General features: G+C 40.1%; 2 protein-coding genes across 2 annotated transcripts in view; one reads left to right on the forward strand and one right to left on the reverse strand.

Annotated features, from left to right (window-relative positions):
• pdzd8 (PDZ domain containing 8) overlaps nucleotides 1-3,431 on the forward strand; it is a 232,257-nt gene extending 228,826 nt beyond the window's left edge. The window contains exon 5 of the mRNA XM_041210160.1: nucleotides 352-3,431. Within this exon, the coding sequence (XP_041066094.1) occupies nucleotides 352-2,519 (2,168 nt within the window). The 3' untranslated portion in view covers nucleotides 2,520-3,431. The remainder of the gene's footprint in view (nucleotides 1-351) is intronic.
• Nucleotides 3,432-8,041: 4,610 nt separating this feature from the next.
• slc18a2 (solute carrier family 18 member 2) overlaps nucleotides 8,042-26,790 on the reverse strand; it is a 52,265-nt gene continuing 33,516 nt past the window's right edge. Inside the window, exons 11-15 of the mRNA XM_041209888.1 lie at nucleotides 26,511-26,562; nucleotides 25,438-25,501; nucleotides 23,972-24,091; nucleotides 8,285-8,418; nucleotides 8,042-8,199 (exon numbers count right to left, since the gene is read on the reverse strand). Coding sequence (XP_041065822.1) covers nucleotides 8,083-8,199; nucleotides 8,285-8,418; nucleotides 23,972-24,091; nucleotides 25,438-25,501; nucleotides 26,511-26,562 — 487 coding nt within the window. The 3' untranslated portion in view covers nucleotides 8,042-8,082. The remainder of the gene's footprint in view (nucleotides 8,200-8,284; nucleotides 8,419-23,971; nucleotides 24,092-25,437; nucleotides 25,502-26,510; nucleotides 26,563-26,790) is intronic.

Raw genomic sequence — 26,790 nt, forward strand, 5'->3', positions numbered from 1 at the left:
GCAATTACAAGTAGTGAATAATGGGTGGTACTTCTACTTTCCATTATGTATTTGTTATGCAGAATGGATAAAGTCCTAACTTTGGGTAACATGTAGAAAGCACTCAAAAGGACTTCAAATTTTGTTACAAATAATAGGAGACTGACTGTCTTCATTCCCTAATGTGTGTGTTGTGTAATTAATGTCTAATCTCCAAATACAATTAAAATAGCAAAGTATCTTCTCCCTTTTGCTTGAAAATTCGAAGAATTTAGTGAATTTTTTTAACTGTATCAAAATAACATTTACTAATGCGGCGTATGTTTTTGAACACTGTTTTCCTAATGCAGGTTTGCTTTGATTTGTTAACAGGCGTCAAGGTGACATCCTCAGTCCATGTTTTGAAGCTTATAAAACAAGCTGGTGACAAAGTACTGGTTTACTATGAGAGGCCTGTAGGTGGACATCAGAATCAACAATGCAGCTCCCTCCAAGATAACTTTGGCCAACTTGAGGACACAGGCTTTGGTCCACAGTTTGGTCAACAAACATTCGATGATGATAGTGTTTTAGACAGTGCCGATGGGAAAGACTTAGATTCTGAATTCGAAGAACTGATGTGCCCTGAAATCAAACCGCCACCCACAATATTAAAGGAGGATTTCGCACCAACCAGTCAAAGTCCAAAGCGCTCAGTAGCTACACTTGCCACAAAGCCCCTAGGATCTATATCTCCAATTCTGAATCGGAAATTAAATTTGGGGAATTATCAGATTCCTCTGAAATCACAGCAAAAAGACACGGTTAAATCTGCTCAACCAAAGTGTTCAGATATCCCAGATGCACTGCAACCACCAAGTAAGCCAACATTGGGATCCACAAATAAACCACCTGTGCCCCCAAGACCCCAGATTAAGCTTACTTTGGCTCCCTCTGAAACCCAGTATCAGCTTGAGTCCGGAGATGTTGCCACAGAAAAACTTGACAAACCACCACCTTCCACCAATAGTACAGAGAAAACTATGGAAAAGAATGTAGGCAAAAACATAGATCCAAATGAAGATCCAGCACAGTCCAAGTCAGCAGCAAGTAAACAAGATTCTAAGGAAAAAGTTCCAGAAGTTACCTGCAATGTGCGTGAAGGAACAGAAGATAATCAAATCTGGGAATCACCTGAGATTCTCTACCGCAAGAGGTTTGGAAAATGGAACAAGGCAACATGTGTATTTGAGGTTGAAAACCACCATAAGTATGTCAACGTTGCAATCTGGTGTAAAGAACCTTTTAAACCGGGTGGACTTATTTGTTTAGGCCATGCAAGTATAAAACTTGAAGAGATAGCAATGGAATGTCTTTCTACAGCATCACTGGAGTACCAGGCAACTTTCAGGCTAAGTGCTCCTGAACCAAAAGCTGTTGTTAGTAGGACTGCACTTCGAAATCTAAGCACTCATAAGGGATTTAATGAGAAACTGTGCTATGGTGACATAACACTAAATTTTACATATCTAAAAGAGGGTGATTCAGAAAACTCTAGTGTTCAAGTGGAAAAGGAGAAAGAAAAGGAAGATACTTCACCAGAGGACATTCCTGCTCTCAGTAAGGAGGATCTTCATACGTTGTGCACAGACAATAAGCATAATTTCCAAGATACTCAGTTTCAGAATCCAACCTGGTGTGATTACTGTAAAAAGAAGGTCTGGACCAAAGCAGCTTCTCAGTGCATGATCTGTGCGTATGTTTGCCATAAAAAGTGCCAGGATAAATGTCTAGCAGCAGAAACACCCTTTTCTGTTGCTGCGGAAAGAAGAGTTGACTTGGAAGCAAAGTCATCCTTCAACCGGTCTACTGGATTAACACGGCATATCATCAATACTAGTTCTCGCTTGCTGAACTTAAGGCCAGGACCCAGAGCTCGTCTTGCTGATCCTGGAGTTGATTTGGTTGAGCCATCACCAAAGCACACTCCAAACACCTCAGACAATGAAAGCAGTGACACAGAGACTTACAGTGCCAGTAGTCCTTCCAAACGGCTGGCTTCTTCCACAGGAACCAAGTTACCAGTGAAGAAAGAAGGCGGTCTTGACGATAGTGTATTTATTGCCGTCAAAGAGATTGGTCGAGATCTGTATCGAGGATTACCAACAGATGAACGCTATCAAAAACTCGAGTTGATGTTGGACAAGCTACAAAATGAAATAGACCAGGAACTAGAACACAATTATGCTTTGATAAAAGAAGAGAAGGAGAGCGCAGATCCTAGAAAGAAGTTGCTGCTGTCTGCTGCCCTTTCAAAGTCAGGTGAACGACTGCAAGCCCTTACACTGCTCACAATCCATTATAAAGCAGGGTATGAGGATTTAGAATTAAGCGAGAGTGCATCTTCTTCAGAACAGCAAGCAAGAAAGGTCACAAAGATTTCAGATGACATCTTATCCATAACAACAGATGACATTGACATTGCCAGTCAGACAGATGTGCAACCATTTACTGATGTATCAAATGAGCAAACTGTTGATGATGCTGAATCCCTTTCATGACTTCAATTCAATTTCCCAATGAATGTAGTAAACCAAATTCACTAATCTGTTAATTTTTTTTCTGCTTCTGTGCAATAATGCAATTGTTATTCTGTCTTGTGAATTTGACTTTTAATGTAACTATGGTGTCAACAAACAACACAGCCAGTTCAGTCTAGGATTTGCCCTCCCCACAGAAGATTTTTTGTTAGAATATTAGTGAGATATATTTAAATTAATTCTTGTTGTCATGGTACTCTGCAGATGTGTCCACAATATGTTGGGAAGGTGGATTTAAAGTCTCTTTTGGGACCAGGTTTCAGAATTTGAATTATGTCATAAACCTGTAATTCTTTAAGTTCACCTTTTTTTTTGTTTGCGTAGATGTTTCTTTGCCAAACGTGTATCAATATAGCAAACTGTGTGGTGAGCTTTTGTGTCTATTAAAGGTATTTTAGCAAAGCTGTGTTTGCTACTATATACATTGTTTCTTTATGAATATTTGTAATATAAGGGATGACTACTCTGAACCTCTGAAATACTTGTGCAAGAGTGCAAAATAATGCACTGACACTTTCTCACCTTTATTGAAACAGTAATGTGTATTACAAAGAGATATCTATTCAATTCATACTAAAGTATGTATTGCATTGTAAAACATTCAGCTAGGTTTACTAAGCAAACCTGCAGGTATTTAATTTTGATAGAATGTGACATAATTCAAACTGACTTACCAACCAGTAATTTTTGCACATGTAGGAAAATTAAAAGTTGTTAATGAAAGCTGAGAAAGTAATGCTAATTAATTTGAGAGGTTTTCAGTTTGATTTTGTTTAATAATTGGACCTTCGTGTTCCCCATCTCCACCCCAGCAGGATGAAGAGTTGGGTGTCTAGGACGTTAGCACTGCCCAATAAATATGATATTGCAAAATTGTTGGTTTTTGTAACCTTATTTAATTTTTTATATAGATGTTTTAAAAATATAGTTCATTTTCTATTTGTGTACAAGCTTACCCAAAGTAACATCAGAAGGCCCCATAATGCTGATGCATTGGACTCTACTAAAGCCCAAAATTAAACATTTCAGTGTCAATACATTTGCAACTGGACTTCTGAAGGAAATTCTCCCAGTCATGGAAATGTCTGTAAGAGGTAGTTCCTACTGCATTCATGAGTTCTTCACATTAGCTTAATTAAAGAAAAGCATGACCCTGGCATTGCTCATGTTCACACAAATGGATCGTTTCATCTGTTGGCCTGGACAGTAGGGCAAATTAACTGGTTGATAGGGAAGTTTAAGAAACATACCAGTTGGAGATAATCATGGTTAGCTTATTGTTGAGCAATTTAAGAAGTATGTATGTCATTTGTATTTTACCTCAACTTTAAATGCTAACTTTGAACAATTCATAGATTCGTTAACTTTTACAGCACAGAAGGGAAGCCATTCAACTTGATCATGCCTGTGCTGGGTCTTTGAAAAACTATCCAGTTAATCCCACCACACTGATCTTTTGCCCATAACCCTGTAATTCTTGAAAAGACAAGTATATATCCAATTCCATTGTGAAAGCTACCATTGACTCTGTTTCCTGCATCCTTTCAGTGTATTCTAAATCATAACTCCCTGTGTAAATAACTGTGGTTCTTTTTCCAATTACCTTAGGTCTTTTTACCTATTCATTCATGGAATGTGGGCATCGCTGGCTAGACCAGCATTTATTGCCCATCCCTAATTGCCCTTGAGAAGGTGGTCATGAGCCGCCTTCTTGAACCACTGGTTATCAAGCTACCCACCAGTAGAAACAGTTTCTCCATATTAATCCTATCAGATCTTCCTTTAATCTTCTCTGCTCTGTGGAGATCAATACCAGCTTCCCTAGTTTCTCCACATATTGAAGTCCCTCTTTGGAATAATACCATTCTAGTAAATCTCCTCTTAAATCTATGTGAAATATTTTTGTGTATTCTTCCAGGTGAGACATATTGATTCTGAGGAACATAACACTTTTCATTTTGGGCATCTTTATAATATATTCCACAGTTAAATGTAAAGCCCCCGCTCCTCTTACTGCTCTGCTCAGTCCAACCGTAGGACAGTAAGTCTACTCCAGTGTGAAACTTTTCTGATTTCTACACTGGCCATCTGTGCCCTCCAAGTAAAACTGACAAATTAGGAGCAGTTTTGTGAACAAGCTTGGGACCACCCAGATTTATTTCACAGAAGCTAGAGGAAATGTTCATCCCATCAGTCAGAGCTGAATCTGAATGCGGACGTTTCATGCGAAGAACCAGTGCATCTAACCCACTGAATCAACTCATCCCCAAGGTATCAACATTTGAACAAATTTGTCAACAGTTGCACAAATACTAACCTAAATTATTTTCATTCTATGATCCATAATGATAATGAGTATGAGATCATGAATTTTGAGTAGGAAGAAATTTCATTGAACCATTCCTACATAAACAAAACCAATTCATTAGAAAAAAGATCAATTTGTCTATAAAGACAATTTTTAATAGGTATATGCCCTTCAAAAGATGAATAATGCTGAAAGATGAGGTTAAAGAATATATATAGCAAAATACTGTTAGTTTTCAGTTCTGATTTATGTTTTGCCCTAAGCCATTTGTTCATGGCAGAACTGGTCATTTCAAAGAGAAATGTCCCTAATTTTCCTTGGATATTCATTCACATAATGCACCATATGCTTATGAAAATTCAACATTTGACCAATTTTCTTCAAAATCTACTTGGCTACGTGAGAGCTTTGGTTTCTCTATTCAATAATCAAAAAATAATGAGCCAAAACATTTTGACTGATTACAATAAGGCATCATTCACTATTCACCACAATAAGTTAAAATGATATTGAATGTCCAATCCTATATCCAAAAATTTTCATGTTGAGGGAAAATTGGCCAATTTCTGAGTATCTCAGCTTAAAAAATGACATCTCACTTTTTCTGCATGCTGCCCTTATACCTTCTCAAAACATCTCTATTTTAGAAATTGGTGACTTATTGTGTTGCAATTTGATCGGTAGCAACAGATTTGTGGTCTCTCATCCAACTAGTGATTCTATAACATGATCTGCTCAATGGATAGTCAATTGTTAACTTTCATAGAGAAAATGACATCATTTATGGTACCTGCACTCACCCTAAGATCAGATAGCACTACATTGACCAGTGACTTTGCAGGTTTCAGTGCTTTTGTGAAGTCACCAAGATCTCGAAATTAAATCCTGGGTTAGTAGCAAGCAAACATTTAATGTATTTGTTTTAACTTACTCAATTTTAGTGAAACTTTAAGCCATTTAAACTAAATAGAAGCCATTTAAACTAAATAGATTAATGGCTCTGCAGGAAGAGTGGACAGGAGTTTTATATGACTATAATAGGCATGCATCAGCTACCATCTTATGGATTTATTTCAGACCCTAGGTAAGCAATGTTATACTGTAACATATCCTACACAAGGGCATAAGTGCTTTAAAAGAGAGCTGGACAAGTTGCTATTCAAGGTTTTAGCACTCTGCGCTAAAGGTATGTTGGGTAATGTACCTCATGGTTACTGAAGCCTCCTGGGGAATTTTTTTTGGTTGCTTTTGGGTTCAAAGAATTCATTTTTCCCTAATTTTTTTCAGCTCTTTTGCATCTACCAGGAGATCACATAACTGCTGATGGGTGGGAGTACTGTGATGCTTAACTACAACACAACTGTGTGGGCCAAGCTTGATGAGGCCAACTGATCTTTTCCAGTCTGTTACTTTACCATATAGCAGCCACATCCATAATCTAATAGAGGAAGACAATTCCTACCATTCTAGTTTCTTTGCTAATGTTTTAGGAACTTATTAAACATAATAAGATATTTAAGAATACACAAAATAAGTATAATTTTCAAATGACCGTTTCAAAGTAGCATTTGAAGTATTTACATAAATCCAAATAACAACTAAATTAATAAGCCAACACCATTTTATTCAGAATACTTTTATTTGTAGGCGTTTGTCCAGTAAGTGAAGGTGCACACACCCACATACATACAAACACACACACACATCTGATTACCGATTAAGAGCCCACTTATTGATCAACAGAATATATTCTGTACATCCTTATTTATATTTTCCCATCTGTTACAGTGCACAAAGCGGACAACTGTCCAATCTGTCTGTGAACAGTGATTATATTTGCATGAACAGGATATGTTGTCTTTACCATAAGATTGATGTTTCATCGCTGTGCAATAAGAGCCATTTATAAAAGCCTACTTTAAGTATTCATGAACTGTGTTGACAGAAACAAGTCATCCAGGATAATTCAAAGTATGGTCTCTGAATGTACGTCATGGGACTTGCATATATGACAGACTTTGTTGTGAGCTTAATTGCCACCAGACACTGTCAGTATAGAGCATTAATGCAGTAACGATGTGTCAACATATCTAATCCATGTAAATATATGTTAAATTTAATGAAGGCACATAAATATTGAGTTACAGAACAGAAAATTGATTGGCCACAATATATACATGTATAGTTTTTAGAAAATGTTTTGAGGATTGATTTCAAACTAGTTAACGATTTTCACTTTTTAGTGCTCTCTAAATATCCTTTATATCACCACTTACTGCTCGATTATTAATGCATAACTTTATCAGCACAAAGAACCTGATGCCTTTCATAGAAGAAGGGAGATGTTATGAGATATCGTTAAGAGAGTTCTCATTGGTTGGCAGGTGGACTCAAATTGGTAGAGGCGTTGCCATGTAGAATGCACCACTTGCCAACCAATCAGCACTATCTTCTCATGCAATATATATTGTTGTTCTCTTTACAATTGGTATTCTTGCAAATCTACCCTGATGAGTGCAAGATGAAAAGTTTTGACAGCATCTCTCCTTTCTCAGCAATAATTAAGTTTTCTTACAAACTTTTGTTGCTTGACTCGTGAACTTTACGATGAATGTTCAATAAATAAGCAAGTACTCTGCAGCTATTAAGTTATCCCATATTTTGATGTGAAATGAGCTGTCCCAATCCGCAAATCTGATTCATAGACTTTGATTAGTCTTTAGGCATCTAATATCAGGGCATGAGAAATTAAAATCTTTCTCTTTAAGAAACAAACTGCTTACAACAATGAACTTTTCATATTTGAATAACTAAATATTGGCTTGTTTTCACAAATAAATGCATGAGTACAAAATATACTGCAAAATACATAAAATTAAATGCTTCAGAAACTATTCGTTGGGTAAAAAGAAAAAGTGGAATAAGTATCCCCATTGATGTGATAAGGCTGCTGGCAATCAATTTAACCAACATTATGTCTTCCAATGTTCTCTCCTCCACTGCCCCCCCCCTCCCCCCCCGCCCCATCCATCCCCATTGTGATTCTAATTAGTTCTAATATGGGTAAACAAGTTTACAGCTTTGGTATGTTTTCATAGCCAAACGATTAAACTAAGATTAAATGTCACTACATTTAGGACATAATTTTATAGGACAATTCACAGAAACACTCCATATTGTACATTAAAATATATGCTGTAAAGAATATGGCAGCAATCATTCATCACTCTCAGACTCTTCCTCATTATCATCAACCACAGGGGCATTCTGAAAGTGGTCCTGAGTTGTGTACATTTTGGTTTTAACAGGGCAATTTTGATTCATCAAAATAGCCTAAAATAAAATAAATTTGTGTTACTGTGTGCAGGTTTTTAGCAATCTGAAGTAGCCATTACTAAATTGTTTTGCTGCTTCTTACCATCTTTTCTTCCTTCGCAGGAGGGCTTCGAAGGAAAAAGCACAGTGGAGCATATAGTATGTCAATGATACCAATCATTGTCATTAACCAAGGGAATCCTATTGTTTTAGCAATAGCTCCACCACTAGAAGGCCCTGTAAAGGTCATCATAAATTAGAGAAAACACAGCATGTTAGCAACAATACATTTGGAAATAAATAGTTTATTTAGAGCCTGATGAGTTCCTTGAAAATGTAACCCAAGCAACTTCTTTACCAGTGTTCAGTAAGCTGGTTGGTTTAAAATTCTGTGACTAACGGGCACTGAGAAATGCGTATGCCAATTAGTTTAGTGGTATCACCATGAGAATAGTAATGATTATCACACATTATTAGTTGTCTGAGATAACATAAGGGATATGTTGCCTCTAATTTGAACACCTAAGCAAATAAAAAAAATGTATTGTAAAAATAAATTTATCCTATGTCAAGAGCAAAATTGAGATATTATGGAGTCATACTTGTTCTTGTATAAAACATATTTAGCCACAGCAGATTTGCTATTGCAAATTCTAATGAGTTTAATTGATGTATTGTCAAAAAGACAAATTAGTTAGCATTGGTATGATATGGCTACATTACACATCTTTTCATACTGACATGATTGTGCTGCCAAATGAATCCGTCTAATCAGTTTGTGCAAAGCATTTGTTGACACGTACATGATGGGCCAAGGGGAGGTGGTGGCATAGTGGTATTTTCACTGGACTGGTAATCCAGAGACTCAGGGTAATGCTCTGGGGACCTAGGTTCAGATCCCACCATGGCAGATGGCCTGGTCTGGCCTGCATGGGACTCCAGACCCGCAGCAATGTGGCTGACTCTTAAATTCCCTCTGAACAAGGGCTATTAAGGATAGGCAATAAATGCTGGCCCAGCCAGCAACTCCCACATCCCATGACACAAAAAAAAGTAGTCATCTTTTGTGCTGTAAATTCCTATGATTCAACAACATTGCTCTAGTAATGGTTAAATATGATTCAAACACTGCTAATTATACTTCTATTGTTATTATCCCAAGATTCAAAGTTCAAATGTTCCATATATATGGATGTCAAATACAAAGCTAAGTTTTGTTGGTAAATAGGAGCAGTTAATTATTTTTTGTGGTATCACTATCTTTCTATCTACATTAGCCGCAGGTGCCCAGAACTTTCCTAGTTAGTTGGAGTAGACCAATTGTAAGATCTGGTTGCTATCCCGAAGAAATAAACTTCAGGAATCAAGCCTGAATCTAACAACCAAATCACATTCATGTAGCAGTCTTGGTTAGACAATTGGTGATTTGCCACAACTTGATAAATTGCCAATCTTGTTCAGATATGTCACAGGATAGTTGGTGCAGGAAGTAGAAAGATGTTATACTAGTCTAAGATTGGAGTAGGTAATCTTTGGGGCAAAATAAAGGAGTTGATTTACTATTTCCGCTGGGCAGAAAATGGCAGTAAGTTGGCTGCTAATTTTACAACAGGCCCAAGGGCATGCCAGTGCAAAGGGAAATTGAGCAGGATGTAAAATGAGAGGCTGACCAGCTGCCAACTATTTTTTGCCCCAGAAGAACAATTAAAATCTGTCTCGGGGTAAATTCACTCAGCATCTAACAAGACTTAGTCTAAAGTACTGTTGCCCCAAATAGGAAGTGTTGCTTTCTCCATTGCTAACAGACGTCACCTTGATGGGCACAAACATAATCAAATACAGCAGGGCCATGGTTGAGCCATGAAAAATGAAATGCAAAAAGCTTTAAGATATATAAGATCTTTGTTCCTTAACAGTTGCTAAATATTCATTATATCTGTATAACGGAATATAAGATAATTGAATTAACAAATTGGTTGAAAATGAAAAGGAATTGAAACAGAATTGTTTAATTCAAACAACATCCTGTGTGCACTATAAAAATTATATATCGGCATATCAACCTCAAATTAAAACAGAGGACTCTCACTCTTCTGTTAAAGTGCATTCAGGCTAAACCTGTTCAAGTTATACTATGAACCAGCTTGGTCATGTTAATCTTACTCTGGGTTTGAAGCCCGATGTTTTAGATCTGAATTTTAAATCACTTGGACACATATGGCTGTTAAGGCTGTGCCTATGAAATGAAGATCAAATAAAACATTGCAGTTTCTAATTCTTTCTATCACTTCCAATCTAATTTATATAGTATAGCTCCAATAATGCAGATAAAATCATTGAGTGGAATTTTCTGTGCCTGCTGGCATTGGGCGTGCTTGGTGACATGAGCAGACAATATGGCGAGAAGGCCAGAAATCAGTTTCACAATGTCATGAAACCAGTTTACAATCGTCTCCTCAGCCCGTCAATGCCGGCTGCATTTCTCACCATCGGACGCCAGGAACCTCATTGTAATATATCTGCATAATATATCTGCATATCATTGAGGCCAGCCCGCTGGAATCATCCTGCCCCACTGAATTGCCCACCCATAGATGTGTTTCACAACATTATATATAAGGCGTGCACTTGCAGGCTGCACTTTGAGGGGAACTTGGAGGTGAGTGCACAGTAACATTGTGCAGCACTCGCCTGGGTCATCTGTTGGACTTCAAGGTTGAAGCATGGAGGGCAAGGGCTGTCCTGCAGCTGAGGCATGTTGGAGAAGCAGTGGGGTGGGGGTGGGGGGTGGTGGGGGGGGAGGGGGGGGGGTGGGGGGGTGGTGGGAGGGCTCCCCTGTAGTTAAAGTTAGTGTGCAAGCACGTGGCGGGGGGGGAAAGAGATGGCCACACATTAGGGAAACCTTGTATAAAGTGACCTTCACCCTGCAGCTGAGACAATTCAAACGCAGCCATATTAACATGCTTGGAGTCAGGCCTCCAGCTTACCTGCCCACTCAAGCAATGCAGAGGCATGAGAGTCCCACCAAGTGCTCCAGAGCTTTTCACCCATAGGGCACAGACTGCAAACTAATGAGCGTTTTAGTGACCTTCAAAACGTTGTACAATCTCCTTGCTAATGCTGGCCATGGAACAGTCACTGGTGGAGGTGCTCACAGCCCCTTGCAATGTCATCATCCCAGTTTGGACCAGTCTCCCCCATGGTTCAAGCTAACAGTGCAGCCTTGCAGTGCGGGTTAGGAGAATGTCTGTGCCTGATTGGAGAGCACAGCATGTAATCCAATGGGCAAAGCTGCTGCCAATCAGTCGTGGAGTGGGGCAGAGGAAGGTGGGGTTTCGGGCAGCCATGCAGCACACTAAACTGGCCATCCAGGTGGTGGCCAACAATCTCTGAGATGCGTCAAGGGGCCTTCAGACTTAACCAAGAGAGGTTCCTAGTACACCCAAGCTAGCCCATGAGTCTCTTACATCCTGCAGGAGGAGCACATCAGGAGGATAGAGTCTGGTGACTTAGCTGTATGCCTCGTGGCATACAGAGAGTGAAGATGACAGAGACGAGAGTGACAGGCGGCTGACTGTGCAGAGGGATGAGCAGCACCCTCAGGAAGAAGAGGCGGCTGGAGGTCCAGCACACACTGGTGAAGAGCCAAAATGAGCTGTCACTTGTCGATGCCTAGCTAGACCCAGGGTCTATAGACGCCGCCTTTCATTCCTGTAGATGACGGAGAACCACTGTCGCCGAAGACTGTGCATGTCCAGGGAACTGGTCGGTCACTGCCAGCTACTGCAGAATTTGTCGCCACCGAGACATGGAGAGCATCCACTGCCAGGGGCCGTCAATTTTTACATCAGTGGCCCCTTTCAGGGCTCCATGGGTGACCTCTGTGGGATATCACAAGCCTCCACCCACAAATGCATCCATGAGGTCACGGATACCGTCTTTGTGAGGACACACAACACAGTGCATATCGACCAGGACCAGGAAGCCAGGATGCAAACAATTGGAGCCCAGATCTTGAGTTTCCCACAGGTGCAGGGGGCCATCGACTGCACTCACGTAGCGCTCAGATCTCCGTCGCAACAAGCAGTCAGCCATGTCAAACACAAGGGCTTCCATTTGCTGAATGGGCAGCTGGTGTGTGACCACCACAAACACATCCTGCGGGTCTCCGCATGATTTCCAGGGAGTGTCCAGGACTCCTACATTCTCAGTTGGTCACAGATCCCTGACGTCTTCCAGGGTCCATAGATGCTGCAGGGTTGGCTCCTCAGGAACCAGAGCTACCCACAGAGGATGTGGCTGATGGCACCCATGCAGCAGCCTCAGACTGCAGCAGAGCGACAGTATAATGAGGCTCATGCAGCAACTCGCAACTTGGTGGAGCAGACCATGGGGATGCTGAAGATGAGGTTCCGGTGCCTGGACCAGTCTGGTGGAGCCCTGCAATACAGTCCAAAGAGGGTGTCGCACATCATTGTCACCTGCTGTGCCCTTTACAACCTGGCACTGCAACGGGGCTAGGAGCTGGCTGTGGAGGAGTTGGAGGTCTCCTCCAATGAGGAGGAAGTCGACGGGAATGAGGGTGAGGAGGTCCTTGAAGGCGGCAATGAAGCCCTTGCACTGGCCATACGAGAAGGCGCACTCAGGAGGCCCTCAGATGCTAGATATGTGGAGGATGATGATGACATGCAGTGAGGAGACACAATAGATCCTCTCATTGCATCTGTGAACGTTTGACTCCAGTCTGACTTATAGCAGCACATATACCCTCTGTGACAATGCTCCTGTCATGGGGACGCAGTGGAGGTCCTAATAGTCGTTCGATTGCAGGAGGATGATGACGACATGCAGCGAGGACACTCCATAGATCTTCACATAGCCTCTGTGAATGCTTGCACTCTGTGATCAGAATCATATCATAGATGCAGCCATGAAACTTTAAAAGCACCTGATCCTTTGTCCACCTTCAACACCTGATGGGCTGGACAGTCCCGCAGTCACCTGGGTGGACCTGCGTGCACCTGCTGACCCTCCTCCCTATGGGTGCCCAAGAGCACCTGGCTGTCCTTGAGGAGGAAGGGAAGCTGGAATGTGATTGAGCTGCCCCACACCCCTCTCATGAACATACTGTTGGAGGCATCAGCGATCGAGTTCAGCCCATGCAGCAATGCAGGAGCAACATCCTGGACCAAGGTCTCCATGGCAGCTGCCATCCTACCAGTGTTGACCTCAGTGTGTTGGCTTGCCGCGCTATCACCTCAGCCTGAAGGCAGATTGACTCCTCCATTATGCCAAGCAATCTGAGGAGTGTAGCAGACATCACTTCCTGATGTTCCCGAGTTTACCTTTGCAGCTCCAGCAACTGAGACATGGCTGAGTCCAGAGGTTCATCATCTGACTTGGACTCAGCAAATTTCCAGCCTCAACTTCCAGCAGTCCTCCAAATGCCGGGGAGCTGGGAAGTCCCTGCCTCTGCCTGCTGTGGATCAGAAAATGCAATGTGCTTACCATATTGTGATCCTGAAGTGTTTGTCTCTGCACTGGTAGAGGGTATGGGCGAGCGCTGTGACGGGACTTCAGGGAGGGTGCCTTCAGATTCCTCTTCAGAGGTTTCTTCAGGGCTTGACTGGAGGCCCTGGGTTGTGGACTCCACCAGTTGTTTCCCAGATGTGCCCGCGAAAGCAAGGGGAGATAATTAGTGCATGGCAGTGGCCTGTGAAAGAGGACATATCACACAGCATGGTTGTCTGATGGATGTTGCACTGCAGGATCCTTGCTTGGTAAAGCACCGCTTACCTCACCGTCAGCACAGGACCGGTCCAGATACTAACCGGCCAGTTGGATGGCTCTGTTTTCAAAGTCTGTGAGGACCCTAATTTCAGGCATTCCTCCATCAGTCTGTAACCTCTCCTTCTCGTTGTGTGCCAGCTTGTCCTGCATGAATAAAGATGGAGAGAGTCAGGCCAAATGATAAATATGCCTGGTATGTGTGGGTGGTGAGTGGTCCCATGGATGGGATGAGGACAATGAAGGTGTGTGTCAGAGAGTGAATGGTGATGTCCCTTGAACTGGCAGTGAGTGAGGGCCCTGTGGATGTGTGATGGGTTCAAGAGTTTGAGAGTTGAGAGTGATGAGAAGAGTGACTTATCTTGGCGGAATAAAGGATATCTTTCATTCTTTGTCGGCATTGGGTGGCTGTCCTCTTTTACAGGGCATTGGTGTTGACCACTGCTGCCACCGCCTCCCAAGCTGGATTGATGAAGCCGCTGCCCCTCCTGCAGCTAGAGTGGGGGTACAGGACAACATGGCAGGCCTTCACTGCATCCAAATGGCGATCAAGGGATGCGTCACTAAACTGGGTGGGTGGGGGGGAGGTGCTGAAGTATTTTTGTCTTTCGGGACTATCCTGTCTTCCGTGCAGCAGTCATGGTCTGGAAGCACTGAAAAGTGTGCGCGCGACTGCACTTTCAATATGGAACTCAGTGTGATGAAGCAGCGAGGTGATGGTGTGGTGGGCGAATGAGAGCCTGCCCACCATCAAAATGCTGTGTTTCCCTGGAATGCAAGATTAATGCAACGGGTTTGGGACGATACAGCGTGACATGCCACCATTGCAACTGGCAAGTAAAACATTGTTTTCCCCATCCACTACCACTCTTAGTGCAAATCTGGGATGATTCCTCCATTCTGTCCAGCTAAACACATTGAAAACAATGCATGTATCTGATCATTATTACTTAACACTTTCAATAGTTGCAAGAAATGTAGTTAAAGGAGCCACATGTTGACATTGTTTAGGATGATTTTGTTCCTTATGGTGGTAATGAAAAGGTAACTATCACTTCCACTGTAGTTTTAGCTCTTAATTAATTCTGCAATTTATAGCCTTCAACGTGTCTGCTCACAGTTCTAAAAAAAATTCTACATCAGAAATTATTCAGCTGATTAATCAAAAGAAGTGTCCAGCATTGAGACACAGTTTTTTTAAAAACGCATTATTCAATATACAATCAGAATCAAAACTGAGAGTTAATTTACTTGAGGGATGAGAATCAATGGACCATATGGCCTTTTCTCATCTATGCCTTTTGTTATGATTTTAGCTGTTATGTGGCAATCATTGGCTGCCCCTTCTCTAGTTTTAAAAAAACATGGTTAAACCAGAGAAATCAGGTCAGCATGGATTAGTCTGTTTGCATTGTATTGCACATTCAACAGAGACTCCCAAACATGTTGAAAGGATTTCCTTTGAACTCTTGTCAGCAGGAACCCTTCAGGCTGCCTCTAGAACTTAGTTTTGGCTGCTTCAGGCTTTGTGTCTGAAGTACAACTGAAACTGGGTCAAAGGCACACTTTGTGGTGTCAGTTCTTCTCCAAAATGAGATAATTGAACTGCAATTTGTTATTGGCCTTTGTGTGAAAGTCCACTTTACCTGATAAAGATTGTAATAGCAGGCTGAGAATATAACACAGCAGTTTGGCACCATGCTGCTCTAAGCAGCTACAGATCCCCACAAAAGGCCTTTGTGTATTATTATATTGCAGGCTGCAATATAATAGTGCTGTGACATGTTGGAACAAAGCCATAGTTTTTTAAGAAATCTGTTCAAGGGTAAATTTTCTCTATTTTCCTCTTCATATCAACCATAACTAAGAGATATGGTAGATTAGACATCTGATCCAGCCTTTTCTATGGCATTCTGCCCTGGCCACAAAAAAATACACAAGACCACAACTTCTCATCAGTGAACATTTCCTTCTCTTCCTGATGAAGAAGCTGGTGATATCGAATTGGTTCCCAGTCCTTCGCATTAAGGCCAAGATCAAGAACTGAATTAATATCTTATCACCCTGTGATGTTTTGCCATTGGTGTTCTAACAGTCTTTTTAACACCTATGTTTGTTGAATATCAACTTGGATCACTGTGCATTTTGAAGTATTATAGAAGGGAAATTTCACAGTGTCTCATTGTTGATGCCTGGGCAACTTTACACGCGTTAATCCTTCAGAGAAGAAGTTGACCCTGTGGGAAAGTTATTGCTGCTGAGTTAGACTGGGAAATTCCACCACAGAGAAACCGGGAAAGACACAACTGGGCCAAGTATTTCTTAAAATATGTTACAGTGCCAGCTGCATAGTCTAAACTGGCACCTCAACTTTCACACGCCTTCATGTATTATTGAGAATCTCATAAAACCCTTTCAGTTTTATTTTTGCCAGCAATGGCTGTCAGTGCACTTCATGATTTTGTGATAATTATCAAACGGAAGTAATAAGAATTGACAACAAGTAAATACAAAAACCTTCCAAAAATCTTTGAGAACAAGAACTCTGCCAAGAACTAAAGTATGTTCCATATTGCAGCTCTTTCAAGAAAGGGTTAAGACTCTGTCTCTAGGTAAACTGCAATCCGATCATCATCTGATGCAAATCATGCCTAAAAGGTTAAATCTAAATCTGCCTGATTAATAATAATAGATTATCACTCAAATTTCCTGGGTCAGCTCACTTGTATCATTACACACAGATCTTGTAGATGAGTGATGGGGCTACAAAATGGGACATAAACAAAATTTCAAGGAGTGCCTAAAACTTAAGGGGAGTGGCTACATTGGTCTTTCCAGGCAGCAGCCTTGAAATTGCCTTTTACTGTTTGCATCTATGATCCCGTGTCCCACAAATACACTCTAAATTGATGTCCTCAGGACTAACCTTTCTATTCCTTTCATTTTTCATTTATTATCTTCAAGACTGACGGGTCTGACTCCTAACCTTTCCTCCTAACTCGTTCCCCGATACCAGCAGTTGGCCTCATGGGCCCGGTCTGCATTGCTTCCACTGCTATGATGTGTTTCTTGAACTTTAATGACCAGACTGGATGCGGTACTCAATTGCTTTATGAAAAACTATGTATGACAGCCACAATTGCCCCAGACTTTTGTTTACTGATTTGGAAATAGACCAGCATTCTATTTGTTTTGTTAATTAGTGCTCTAAAATGACTGAACATCCTAAGTTTTTGAATCCATTATTACTTTAGATCTCTTTCAGCTTCTTCCCTAATCAGTTTGGCACCATTTATTAAATGCCTGTATGTCCCTTTTTTCCTTCCAATGTCAAACATCATGCACTTATAAAAACAAAAAAACTGCGGATGCTGGAAATCCAAAACAAAAACAAAAACAGAATTACCTGGAAAAACTCAGCAGGTCTGGCAGCATCGGTGGAGAAGAAAAGAGTTGATGTTTCGAGTCCTCATGACCCTTCGACAGAACTTGAGTTCGAGTCCAAGAAAGAGTTGAAATATAAGCTGGTTTAAGGTGTGTGTGTGGGGGGTGGAGAGAAAGAGAGAGAGGTGGAATGGGGGTGTGGTTGTAGGGACAAACAAGCAGTGATAGAAGCAGATCATCAAAAGATGTCAACAACAATAAAACAAAAGAACACATAGGTGTTAAAGTTAAAAGTTGGTGATATTATCTAAACGAATGTGTTAATTAAGAATGGATGATAGGGCACTCAAGGTATAGCTCTAGTGGGGGTGGGGAGAGCATAAAAGATGTAAAAAAAAAATAAATAATTTTTTTCTTTTTCTCTTTTTATAATGGAAATAGGTGGGAAAAGGAAAATCTATATAATTTATTGGAAAAAAACTAAAAGGAAGGGGGAAACAGAAAGGGGGTGGGGATGGGGGAGGGAGCTCACGACCTAAAGTTGTTGAATTCAATATTCAGTCCAGATGGCTGTAAAGTGCCAAGTCGGAAGATGAGATGTTGTTCCTCCAGTTTGCGTTGGGCTTCACTGGAACAATGCAGCAAGCCAAGGACAGACATGTGGGCAAGAGAGCAGGGTGGAGAGACCAAACGTAAACTGGGCGACCGCTTTGCAGAACACCTGCGGTCTGTCCGCAAGAATGACTCAAACCTCCCTGTCGCTTGCCATTTTAACACTCCACCCTGCTCTCTTGCCCACATGTCTGTCCTTGGCTTGCTGCATTGTTCCAGTGAAGCCCAACGCAAACTGGAGGAACAACACCTCATCTTCCGACTAGGCACTTTACAGCCATCCGGACTGAATATTGAATTCAACAACTTTAGGTCGTGAGCTCCCTCCCCCATCCCACCCACTTTCTGTTTCCCCCTTCCTTTTCTTTTTTTTTCCAATAAATTATATAGATTTTCCTTTTCCCACCTATTTCCATTATAAAAAGAGAAAAAGAAAAAAATTATTTATTTATTTATTTTTACATCTTTTATGCTCTCCCCACCCCCACTAGAGCTATACCTTGAGTGCCCTACCATCCATTCTTAATTAGCACATTCGTTTAGATAATATCACCAACTTTTAACTTTAACACCTATGTGTTCTTTTGTTTTATTGTTGTTGACATCTTTTGATGATCTGCTTCTATCACTGCTTGTTTGTCCCTACAACCACACCCCCATTCCACCTCTCTCTCTCTCTCTCCACCCCCCACACACACACCTTGAACCAGCTTATATTTCAACTCTTTCTTGGACTCGAACTCAAGTTCTGTCGAAGGGTCATGAGGACTCGAAACGTCAACTCTTTTCTTCTCCGCCGATGCTGCCAGACCTGCTGAGTTTTTCCAGGTAATTCTGTTTTTGTTTTTATCTTGCACTTATATCTTGAATGTAAATGGCCATAATTTTGCCCACTTGAAAATGTTCCTGTGTCCTCCTGTAATTTTATCACTGCTTTAATCGGTCTTGTCTGCTCATTTGTTTAGTATTATCTGAAAGTTTGATCAATTTACATTATGTTTCTGAATTGAGCATGTAAGTTGGAGGTCAACACTGGGGCATTGCACTCAGTTTTTCACCCAGCCCAACTTTGCTTTCTCTTTAGTTCCCACTACTCCTATAGATCAGAGAGTAGCATCAAGGTAAGGAGAATACTTGAAGAGTTTGAATTAGAGTAGGCAATAGGAAATCATTAGATGGGGTCAGAGTAAGGGGAATGTAAAAAGCTTAAGTTCAGGCTTAATGTGCATGAATGTGAATGCACAGAGTGTGGTTAATAAGATTAGTGAACTACAGGTGCAAGTTTACAAATGGAATTATGATATTATTGCAATAGCAGAGACCTGGCTCAAAGAAGGGCAGGACTGGGAGTTAAATATTCCTGGCTACAAGATGTATAGGAGAGACAGGAAAGGAAGAAAAGTGGAGGGAGTGACAGTATTGATTAAAAATGGCATTACAGAACTGGAGAGAGAGGAGGTTCCAGAGGGGTCAAGGACAGAATCTCTCTAGAGGTAAGGATTGAAAAAGGTGCAATAACATTCATCAGGGTAGTATATAGATCACCAATCAGCAGAAATGATGTAGAGAAAGAAATGACAGAGAGATGCAAGAATTATGGAGTAATGGGGGACTTCAATTATCCAAATATAGACTGGGACAGGAACAGTGCCAAGGGACAATAAGAGCACAAGTTCTTGGAATGTGTTCAAGATAATTTTTTGTAGCAGTATGTTTCTGGTCCAATGACAGGGCAGGCACCATTGGACCTGGTTCTGGGGAATGAGTTGGCCCAAGTGGATCAATACCAGTGAGAGAGCATTTAGAGGGCAGTGACCATTGTTTCATAAGGTTTAGGTTGGTCATGGAAAAGAACAAGGAACAATCCAGAGCAGGGATAATTAATTTGGGGAAAGCCAACTTCGATGGGATGAGAATGCACCTGAGTCGACTGAGTTGGAATCAAATGTTGGTGGAAACAATAGTGACTGATCAATGGGCCATCTTAAAAGAAAAGTTATTGCAGGCAATGTCAAGGGGAAGGGTAGGAAAAATAAATCTGGAGCTCCCAGGATGACGAGAGAGAGAGGTGAAGATGAAAAGGAAGAATTGCGTGTATGACAGATGTCAGTAGAAAATACAATGGAGAATTGGGCTGAGTACAGAAGGACCAGAAGAGAAGTGAAAAAATTAATAAGAAAAGCAAGGAGAAAGCAGCTAACAGAAATGGCAATCCCAAGATCTTCTAGAGCATATAAATAATAAAAGGGTGGTAAAAGAAAGAGTAGGCTGATTAGGGATAAAAAAGGGAAATTGCACGTAGAGGTAGGAGAAATAGCAGAGGTATTAAATGAGTACTTTGCATCTGCCTTTACAAAGGAAGGAGGTGATACCCAGGCCAAAGTGAGAGAGGAGGTAACTGGTACACTTGAAGAATTTACAATTGAGAAGGAGGTGGTGTTAGAAAGGCTATCTTTATTTAAAATAGATAAGGTACTAGGGCCAGATGAGATGCATCCAAGGGTACAGAGGGAGGTGATTCATTTTGGCAGGAGGAATATGGAGACATAGTATAAAATAAAGGGAGAAACTCTACAGGATGTGCAGGAAGAGAGGGACCTCTGTATATATGTACATAAGTCATTGAAGGTGGCAGGGGATGTTGAGAGAGCAGTTAATAAAGCATACAGTATCTTAGGCTTTATTAATAGGGGCATTGAATGCAAGAGTAAGGAGGTCATGTTGAACTTTTATAAGACACTAGTTAGGCCTCATCTGGAGTACCGCGTCCAGTTCTGGGCACCATACTTGAGGAAGGATGTGAAGGCATTGGAGAGAGTACAGAGGAGATTTACAAGAATGATTCCAGGGATAATGAACTGTAGATATGAGGGTAGTTTGTAACCTTGGAGAAAAGAAGGCTGAGAGGAGACTTGATAGAGGTATTCAAGATCCTGAGGGATATGGATGGGGTAAATAGTGAGAAAATGTTGCCATTCAAGAGAGCATCAAGAACTAGAGGGCACAGATTCAAAATAATTGGCAACAAGAAGTAAAAGTGAAGTGAGATTTTTTTTCACCCAGAGAGTGATTGGAGTCTGGAACGAACTTCCTGAGGGGATAGTGGAGGCAGGTTCAATCGAGGTATTCGAAAGGCAATTAGATTGCTATTTGAAAAGACAGAATGTGCATGGTTACGGGGATAAGGCAGGGGAATAGGACTAGGCAGAATATTCTTTCAGAGAACCAATGCAGACTTGATGGGCCAAATGGCCTCCTGCACTGTAAAGATTCTGTGATAAAATTACTCTGACTACTTCATTGTTCTCACTTCAGACCTCTCCAATAACAGAGCAAAGCTCATACAGGACAGCAATGTGAAAATTTCACTATTGTCCTGTATGGTGAGCTGAAAACTTAGTCCACCCATGAATCTAATGGGAGACCTGATAGCATAAGGTCTAGGCATCACTTGAACATGAGGAAGATATTGAAAACTCTTTATTTTGCTTATTGACTTTCATAGAAGGGAACAATCAGCAATAATGGGGAGTTAATTTGAAATAAAACAAAATGCTGGAAGTACTCAGCAGGCCTGGCAGATCTGTGGAGAGAGTAACAGTTAATATTTAGAGTGGAATATGACTTCTTCAGAACAGCAGGAGAGTAGAAACATGATGGGTTTTTTGCTAGAAAGGGGGTGGGGGCGGAAGAACAAAAGGGGAAGCTTGGGATAGGGTAGGGGGCAGTAGAGATTAAGTAACAAAGATGTAAATTTGGTATCAGCCACCATACCCTTACTCAAAGTTAAAATTACTTTCAGTTCAATTTTTGTAACACACCAATGAGATCGCACTGTCATTATATTGTGACACAAAGTAAGGCACCTTAAAATTTTGTCAGCAGTAAAATAAAATTATCTAGGCAGCTCAGCCTCCTTGCAGAAAGTTAACGGAAGTTGCTAAACCGCCCCCAGAGTGAACCATAGATGATTCTGACAGCCAAATTTGCCTCTGGATCAGACAAGAACTTAACAGGGAGTGACGGAAAATCCTGCAGATTTAAGGAATCTGGTAGGATTAGGTTCCAAGGCCATCTCTTGGGGGCTCTTGCTTTTGGCCATGGGGTTAAGTGTTTTGGGCAGGAGAGGTCTAAACTTTCCTTTTGGGACATGAAGGAGCATTCCTGCTGCTCCTAGTTGAACACAAGGAACTATGTATGCCCTTGCCTTTCTCCATCTCATCTGATAATCTGTTGCTATTACTCAAATTTCCTGGGTCAGCTCATTTGTATCATTACACACATATCTTGTTGACGAGTGATGGGGTTAGAAAATGGGGCATAAACACAATTTCAAGGGGTACCAAAAACCTGAGGGGAATGGCTACATTGGTCTTTCCTGGCAGCAGTCCTGAATTTGCCTTTTGCTGTTTGTCCTAGGTTGGCCTGAGCTGCTTTCCCACTCAGGTTTATATTATTCGGATCAGATGATGTTATCAGCATCCAACGTGCATATTTAGAGAAGGACACTACTGTCTTTGGGTAGGTGTGTCTGGAGGGCAGAGTAATATTTTAAGTGACAGGATACTGGATACTCCAGGGCAAGGTCAATTTAACTGTTTAGCTGTCCAATTTCCACTGGGTGTGTAGATCACTGCTCAAGAGGGAGAGAGTTATATGGCCAATGTATTTTCACACATCTGTGGAATAGCAGCAGCAATTGGAGCTCTGCATTCAATTGATTTGAAACAAACACAGTCAAACAAGTGGGCTTAATTCTGAATTAGCTAGCTTCACTACATTAATGAATGTTACTTTCCAGCTCCCACCACTCCCCACCCTCTCAAAATTCATCTTCTGTTTGACAATGTAGACAAGGCATTATTTTCCACAACAACTACCCATCCACAGACACACTCTAATGTATATATTCTAATGAACACATTTCCAAATTGGAGGACTTCCATTGTTTCTAATGAAGAAAAACATGATCAAGATGGGGATGGTGCACAGAGTTCTAAAATAGGTTTAAATCACATTCTTGCTTGCTTTGCAGTGGTCATGCTGATCTGATGAGGGTCATAGAGTCATAGAATTATACAGCACAGAAACAGGCCCTTTGGCCCATCATGTCCATGCCAGCCATCAAACACCTATCTATTCTAATCCCATTTTCCAGCACTTGCCATTGGATGAGTGGATCTTAGCCAAAGGTTTAAAAGTGAACAATCAGATATTGGATACTATTTATTTTGTTTTGATTAATTGATATCTTCTTGTCCCAACTTCTTCCATATACACAGCAATTATTTGAACATTTCAGACTTATCAGCGTATGTGTCTTGTAGATAGCACATAAAACATAAGTGCTTGCCATATTATGGATGATTGGGTTGTACAGTGTGATCCAATGAGATTCACAGCACAATTACTTTTAAAGTCCTTCAATAAACATCAGGTCTGAGTAAGAACTCCCAACCAATAGCTCATTGTGACACCCATGCTTTCCTTCTACAGGAATATGGAGTTTCATCTCTCTTGCAACATTGTCAGGCAAATTTGCTTTGCATTATTAGAGTGGTACCTGGTTAGTAGTTATCCCTCAACCACACTAAAACAGAATACCTAATCATTTACTTCATTGTTGAAATTTGTGCACAAATTGGTTGTGACATTTGCATCTGAAACAGTGACTACATTTCAAAAGTACCTCATTTGCTGGGATAGTGTTTGGTTGTCTGATAAACCTTCAATTGGTGTGGCAATGTTATAGCTGCTTTTATCTCAGGCCTTCCAGAACATTCTCTCTGGATGTAATATTCAATATAAAAAGTCCCTGGAGTGCAATTGCTACAATATGCTTGCTCCCAACTGGGGCCACCTAGTATTCAATTAACAAAATTCAAGTACAATACATGCCACTGAGGACTTAGAAGCGCTAAATGAATGCAAGCTCTTTGATTTGTTACCTTACAAACAAGTTATTAAACAATAATTTTTGATTCCCAACAATGTTGTATAAACTTACCTAATGCAAACCCCATGCAAAATGCCACATCTGCAATTGCGTAAACACTTCCATACACAGAGACATGACGCAAGTCCACTAGGTAACCCATAATAGGCATCATAGAAGAATCTACCATTCCTAAAAGGATTAATACTTTGATTAGAGAGGGCGCTCAGGAAAGGCAAGTTAACTATAATCAACAAATACTCCAATAATTCAAAGCATTTAAAAAAAAAAGGTGATCAAAATTAAAGTATTATTAAAATATAAATTAATGCGCTGAAAATTTCATATTTCAGGATTACAATCAGGTAACCATCTGCCTACTTGATGATTATTCAGTGATTAGAACAAATCTGACAAAAGGTCAACAACCTAAAATGTTAACTCTGTCTCTCTCTCTCTAGAGATGTTGCCTGATCTGCTGAGTACTTCCAGCATTTCTGTTTTTATTTAAGTTTAGGGTTGTGCCAAGCTTTTTTTTTAAATTGGAAGTTTATTATTTTAAACATGAAGTTAAAAATCAGATGCACAAACATGAAAGCATAATAATGATACTTGCACTAATAAATATTTTATATCTTGTGTGATAAAGGTTTTATGCGATTATTGAATTAATACCAGATGATTCAAATTATATAGTTTAACATAATTCACGCTGGTTACCCAACCATTAAAGTAATATTTAAAATTCTACTCACTTATTAAACAATCCTACTGTCCTATGTGAGAGTAAGATTGAATAGGAAACGTGTAAAAAGTAGGAGCTAGGTGATGCAATGAATTGGGACGTTGTCCTTTTACCTTTGAGACATAGGTTTCAATTCACCTTTGCTGATGATATTGAAACCTTATGTCTTCCGTCTTTTAATTAAGAAATGCTTGCTTTCTTCAAGTTGATATTTTTATGGCGTTGTGAGAAATGTGCATCCTGTAATGTTAAGGTATTGATTTAGTACACTCACCATTTTTAGGAACAGAAAAGATCATTTGGCCTAACATGCTTATTTGCATGTTCTTTTGTACAGATCAACCTCATCTTCCAATTTCTCATCATACCACTTAAATGCTCCTCTCTCTAGAAATATATCCAGTAATTGACAAAATTTTCCAATTGTAATTTCTATGTTAAATCATTAAAATTATGCTGCCAGATACACATTGCACTCTATAGGGACTGGTCTAAGGCCCATCCCTGCAATATAACTCATTTGATATAAACTCAAATGCAAGATAGCTCCTCGCAGTCATAGAATTGGGAGCTTGATAGTCTCATTTATTGTTACTTTTGCATTGATGTGGAAACAATGCTACTTTACTTCAAGCAAACATAGTATATCTGTATGTTTTTATACTTTGCAAGACTGTGTTTCTAACTTATGCTGATTAATTTGTGATTGAGACCATATGCTGTCTCTCAAAATGGTGTTCTGCCCGTTGCCTTTTAGTTAAGATGTCAGTCTTGCACACAAATGTTTGCTCACCTATGGCAAAACCAACTCCAAAATTTGGCACAATGAGTCCATATATATTTTTGGCAAGTGGTACCTGTAATGAATGAAACAGACATGTTAATTATGTTTATTTTCTATAAATTCTCAATTTTTTGATGCAATCGCCTTTGTAAATGCCTCCGTCCCATTTCAGTACCGCTTTTATCTTTTACAATTCTAACCACTATTTTATTGTTATCATACCAGAAGAAACTGTCAGCATTATCCTTAACTTTATTTGCTATCCTCATTTTGTGTCCCATTCTCCAATTCTAACACCTTTTATTAATATTAAAAGCATGGGTCTATTCTAAAATTTTGAAAACCTGATATTTTAGCTTCTACCACACTCCCTTGTCAAGTCCCAATCATTTCTTTCACTGGCTGTAACATTTTAAATTAAAGGTGAAGGATTTCAGTGGCCTTTACTTCCTGATTTGCTGTCTGAGAGAATTTTTAAATTTGATTGGCTGCTTACTCTACTTGATGATATCATTGTTGCTGGACACCTGGTAATCCCTGTGATTTGGTGCCAGATTCAAACTGATGCTGGGAAAGTGGAACTCCGTGCCATAGTGACAGACAGCTTTCTTGAATGTTTACAGCAAGCACCGTTGCTTTGCCACTGACTGAAAAATCTAGCTCTATGTAATGAATGTTAATATATGTCAAAAGTAATTATGATTGTCTGCATGTATTTAATGGGCATAGCTATTCATTATGCTCTTTTTAAAAATATAAATTTATATATAAAATAATTTTCCTTAAAGAAGGAAATATAATGTACAAGAACTCATTCAACATTAAATCCATTTATTGGTGTTCAAAACAATGAAATTATGCCTAAGTTGTTACTTGTAGGCCATGGTCTAAAATACATTACATCAAAAGAACAGGTTAAGTACCAGCAATTAATTGGATAAGCTTAATTACATTTAAAAGCCATTAATACATATCAGGAAAAAAAGTGTGCCACATTTAGTAAAAGGTGATTGAAATAAACATTCAAACTCACTTCATTACAGCAAGTCATTTGATAACCCCATCATTATTGTTAAACTTACACAAACAATGCTTATTCCAACGATTATCATCCCAAGAAGAGAACACAACCACCTGAGGAAGAGATGAGAACTGGTAAGTATTGGCAGGATTTATGTTGATAACCACTCAAGTGCTTTATTTTCAGAAGCTGGCTTTCCCTTAATATGACTGCTGTCTGAGAGATGGCTTAGTCTGACTGCCAAGCTTATAAATTTTCTTTCATAAAATAAACCCACGTGATTTCATTTCCTGAGCAAGCAGACACATAAGGTATTAGATTATTAAATGTAGTTTAAGACA

Source organism: Carcharodon carcharias, chromosome 17, assembly GCF_017639515.1.
Source record: "Carcharodon carcharias isolate sCarCar2 chromosome 17, sCarCar2.pri, whole genome shotgun sequence".
In the NCBI taxonomy this organism is placed as follows: domain Eukaryota; kingdom Metazoa; phylum Chordata; class Chondrichthyes; order Lamniformes; family Lamnidae; genus Carcharodon; species Carcharodon carcharias.